At 46.4% G+C, this 4,321-nt stretch overlaps 1 protein-coding gene across 1 annotated transcript; it reads right to left on the minus strand.

The window, feature by feature from the left end:
* Positions 1–459: 459 nt before the first annotated feature.
* On the minus strand, positions 460–3,025 carry LOC147099596 (ferritin heavy chain-like). Its single transcript, XM_085969837.1, has 4 exons — positions 2,755–3,025; positions 1,975–2,121; positions 1,745–1,870; positions 460–932 (listed from the first exon to the last, which is right to left on the minus strand). Exons 1-4 carry the CDS (start codon positions 2,854–2,856, stop codon positions 777–779), a joined length of 531 nt encoding a protein of 176 aa, XP_085825963.1. The 5' UTR covers positions 2,857–3,025; the 3' UTR covers positions 460–776.
* Between the last annotated feature and the right edge of the window lie 1,296 nt (positions 3,026–4,321).

Below are 4,321 nucleotides of genomic sequence, written 5' to 3' on the forward strand. Positions count from 1 at the left end.
AAGCCCAATCTCTCCTGATACATCATTTCTGCCATCCCAGGTATCAGTCTGGTGAATCTTTGCTGCACTCCCTCCATGGCAAGAACATCCTTCCTCAGATAACATGACCAAAACTGCACACAATACTCAAGATGTGGTCTCACTAAGGCCCTGTACAACTGCAGCAAGACATCCTTGTTCCTGTACTCGAATCCTCTCGCTATGAAGGCCAACATACCATTTGTCTTAACCGCCTGCTGCACCTGTATGCTTACCTTCAGCGACTGGTGCACAAGGACACCCAGGTCTCGTTGCACTTCCCCCTTTTCCCCAATCTATTGCCGTTCAGATAATAATCTGCCTTCCTGTTTTTGCCAAAGTGGATAACCTCACATTTATCCACATTATACTGCATCTGCCCAAATCATATTGGAGTTTCTCTGCATCCTTCAAAAACGATTAAAAAAAGAAACCTCATGGTAACACTTGCCAACTTTTATTTAGTACCTTTAGTAACAGATAATCAGCAGCTGTGCCATATACAGTTTACAATAATTTGGTTGTTTATCCATCAATTAGAAAACTACTGCAACAGGTAAAGTCAGAAAGTTTCACTTCAGAATATTCATCTTAACCTTTCCATTTAGAATACTCAATTCACAACCAAGTTAATTCCCCATTTAAAAAAGACATTCATCAAAAAAGGCAGATAAATATTGCCCAACAGCAAAAAGCATTGATAGTACAGAAGGTGGTGGAAATATAGGCACACTGCTGATTTCCAGGCGTTTGGTCTTTTAGCTGCTCTCTCCCAGTGTGAGCTTGTCAAACAGATACTCGGCCATGCCGGTCTGGGGTGCCCCCATGCGGACCAGGTTGGTAATGAAGTCTCCAAGCTTCTTTATGGCCTCGACCTGCTCATCCAAGTAGTGAGTCTCCAGGAAGTCACACATCTAGGAATAGAAAAAGGTTGCCATTAGCTTTCAGGTTAGAAAAAAACCACATGATCCCAGCTGTTTGGCTTGTGAAGTCTACCTAGTGTTTTAATTTAAAAAATCTCAGCATGCAGCCAAAGATCATTACACCCCAGCCACAGTCTGTTCGCCCCCCTGCCATCTGGGAGACGCTACAGATGCATTCGCACCCGAACGACCAGATTTAAGAACAGCTTCTTTCCCAGGGCTGTCATCCTACTGAACTCCACAAAAACTCTAAAGCCTGCACATCTGCCAATGCACTTTATTATGTTTGTGTTAATGTATTACAAGCCAAATGAATGTTGAAATGTCTTAATCTAAATGTCTTAATCTAAATGCAAGCCTACATTTCGTTGTACTGCACTTGTGCACTAACAATGACAATAAAGTTGATAAATAATAATAAATGCCCTTTTATAGAGGCCAATTATGTTGGCCTCTATAAAAGGATCAGAACAAGTTATTGCAATGTTTACTCCCCCCTCAAAACTCATTCCTAGAACCACAACCAGGATATTCCCTGATCTGTCACAAGAAAGGCTCGTGTTCTCTTGATGGGCAGGAGGAGGCTCGCGTAGAGCAGAAACACCAGCATAGAGCCACTGGGCCAAATGGCCTGTTTTCTGTTCTGTAAATACTACAGGACAAAAAGACTGGGCTTCCTAGACTAAAAGTCTACAGTTGCTATGGTCTCAAACGCCTTGGGTGGGGGGGGGGGGGGGTTGTTTAAAAATCAGATAGGATTGGCCTTGGGTAGGACAATGAAAAGGAGAAAGGTCAATACTTACATGAGGGTCAACTTTGTCAGAAGCGAGTTTGTGCAGCTCCAGGAGAGATTGGTTGACTGTCTTCTCCAAGTGCAAGGCACACCTCATCGCTTCAAGACCATTGCTCCACTCATCCCGGTCAGGTTTCTGGGGGAGGGAGAGAAAAAAAAAAAGATTAAATTAGGCCACAAGTTAAAATGTAAAAAAAGCACACTGAACAAAGAGTCAGGAAGCCATTTCTTGGCACTAACCGAAACATCCTGGAGAATCACACGGCCCCCACGCTTGTTCTGGAACTTAATCAGTTTCTCCGCGTGTTCTCGCTCCTCGTGGGACTGATCGTGGAAAAACTTGGCAAAGTTCTTCAGAGCAATATCATCCCGGTCAAAGAAGGCAGACTGGGGGGAAAAAAAAAAGGAAAATTTATATAGAGTGTGAAGTCAAGGAGGGATCTGGAACCAGTTTCTAAGGACCCTAAGAGAAGGCAATAGTCTCCCTGTGCAATCCTGAGGTTCTGGCATGAAAGGATAGGGAGCAGGAATCAGTCAGTCAGTCAGTCATATTTCATGGTCACAATAGACCTCGCCTGCTTACAGATTACTAAAGGCAGAATCAGTCATTTCAATTGCATTTCATGATCACAATAGACCTCAATTGCTTATATATTATTTAAAAAAGGCAGCGAAACGCCATAATGGAAGTCCTGTAGACTACTCGCAGACCTCCTTCGTGTTTTAATAGGTCAGATGCAAGTCCCTTTGTGCAAGCCAAGCCTCGAGCAGTAAGCAAATCATCAACAGCCAGTGAAGTCCCCCCCACCCCCCATGCTATTGTGCAGAACTAGACAAAGACTCGGCAACACGCCCTTCATCTAAAAAAAGGGATTTTCTTACAAGATTTCCCCCACTTCGACGCATGGAATTTAAGATTATAAAATGTACAGAGTTGGCCCCATCAATTCTGAATGTAGAAGCCCCCTCCCCAGCTCTTATTTTAAGCGAACTTTCCCACCCCCGAGTTAAACGCCTTACCATCGACATGTAGACATAAGAGGCGTAAAGCTCCATGTTGATCTGGCGATTGATGCCTGCTTCACATTCCTGGTGAAAGTTCTGGCGTACTTGGGAAGTCATCCTGATCTACTGCTGCGGTTGTTGTCCAAAAAACAAAGGTAACTTGACAAAAGAAGGGGAAAAAAAAGTGTAATTTTTTTTTTTTTAAGTCGAAACTACAAAGCTTGGGTTCGATTCCGTTCAAACACTGTTGAAGCAAGAATGCAACCCCGGATTCTGAGCTGGAGCTCGGCCGGCAACCTGTATTTATTGGACTAGTCACCGCCCACAATCTGCTGCCTTGTTTCCACCCCCCTGCTATGATTCAGCACAAATCCTGCAGCCTTGTTAACTCTTCAAGCCCCTGGGTTTCAGGTTGGGAGTCTGCCTTTGTTCAGCAAACCCCAGAAGGAGACACTGGGTGGGCACAGGCATAAGTTTCCTCTTATACGTTTCCTCTGGTTTATTTATCATTTAGGCTTTGTGTCCTACATTAAAAAAAAAGGGGGGGCACCAATTGATTTTAGAAAGAAAGATTTGCACCACCTCAAGCTGTCCCAAAGCACTTCACAGCCAATGAAGTACTTTCTGAAGTGTGGTCACTGTTGTAATGTAGGAAACGCGGCAGCCAATTTGCGCACAGCAAGCGCCCACAAACAGCAATGTGATAATGACCAGATCATCTGTTTTAGTGATGTTGATTGAGGGATAAATATTGGCCCCAGGACACCAGGGAGAACTCCCCTGCTCTTCTTCGAAATAGTGCCGCGGGATCTTTTACATCCACCTGAGAGAGCAGACGGGGCCTCAGTTTAACGTCTCATCTGAAAGACGGCCCCTCCGACAGTGCAGCGCTCCCTCAGTACTGACCGTCCGACAGTGTGGCATTCACTCAGTACTGCCCCTCTGACAGTGCCGCGCTCCCTCAGCACTGCTCTGGGGTGTCAGCCCAGTATTATGTGCTCGAGTCTCTAGGAGCTGGACTTGAACCCACAACCTTCTGACTGAGAGGCAAGGGTGCTGCGCATTGAGCCACGGCTGACACATTTAATTGTCAATTAAGAAGACGAGACCCTGGGTTGCCCCAGTGCCATCAAACAAAAGTGCCCACTCTTTAGAGAGGGCACAACTAATAGGGAACAAAACCGTAAAACAAAGTAAACTTATAAAATTAAATAATAATATTATCCCCCAGTGTCCAGCAAACACTCCAGTCCCTGTGGGGCCCACTGGTCGCGGAAAGCCTCGAGCGTGCCGACGGACACCATGCGTCTTTCTTCAAGGCCACCCGGGCGCGGACAAGATCACGGAAGAGAGGCAGGCAGCCAGAGCGAACAGCCCGCCACGGGCCACGTCCAACCTGGGCCTGGGGATGTCCACCTTGGCCAGGCCCAGGAGCAGGCCGACGAGGCGGTCCTCCGACTTGCCCGCTCCTCCACCCCGCAACCCCCCTCCCCCGCCGTTCCGCACCCGATAATTCTGAGCATGTCTCAGCAAAAAAGTCAAAGCAATCAACTGACGCTGCATCAGCTCCTCCAGGCGAATC

Source organism: Somniosus microcephalus, chromosome 28, assembly GCF_052327205.1.
Source record: "Somniosus microcephalus isolate GS21.2 chromosome 28, FLI_Smic_1.0, whole genome shotgun sequence".
NCBI classification, from domain to species: Eukaryota; Metazoa; Chordata; class Chondrichthyes; order Squaliformes; family Somniosidae; genus Somniosus; species Somniosus microcephalus.

Excerpts from the sequence above, each read along its gene's own strand:
- LOC147099596 (XM_085969837.1), bottom strand. The coding sequence starts at position 2,856 with ATGACTTCCCAAGTACGCCAGAACTTTCACCAGGAATGTGAAGCAGGC. Across the intron at positions 2,122-2,754 it reads CTTATGTCTACATGTCGATG|TCTGCCTTCTTTGACCGGGA; the intron begins GTAAGGCGTTTA and ends TTTTCCCCCCAG. Across the intron at positions 1,871-1,974 it reads TGATTCTCCAGGATGTTTCG|AAACCTGACCGGGATGAGTG; the intron begins GTTAGTGCCAAG and ends TCCCTCCCCCAG.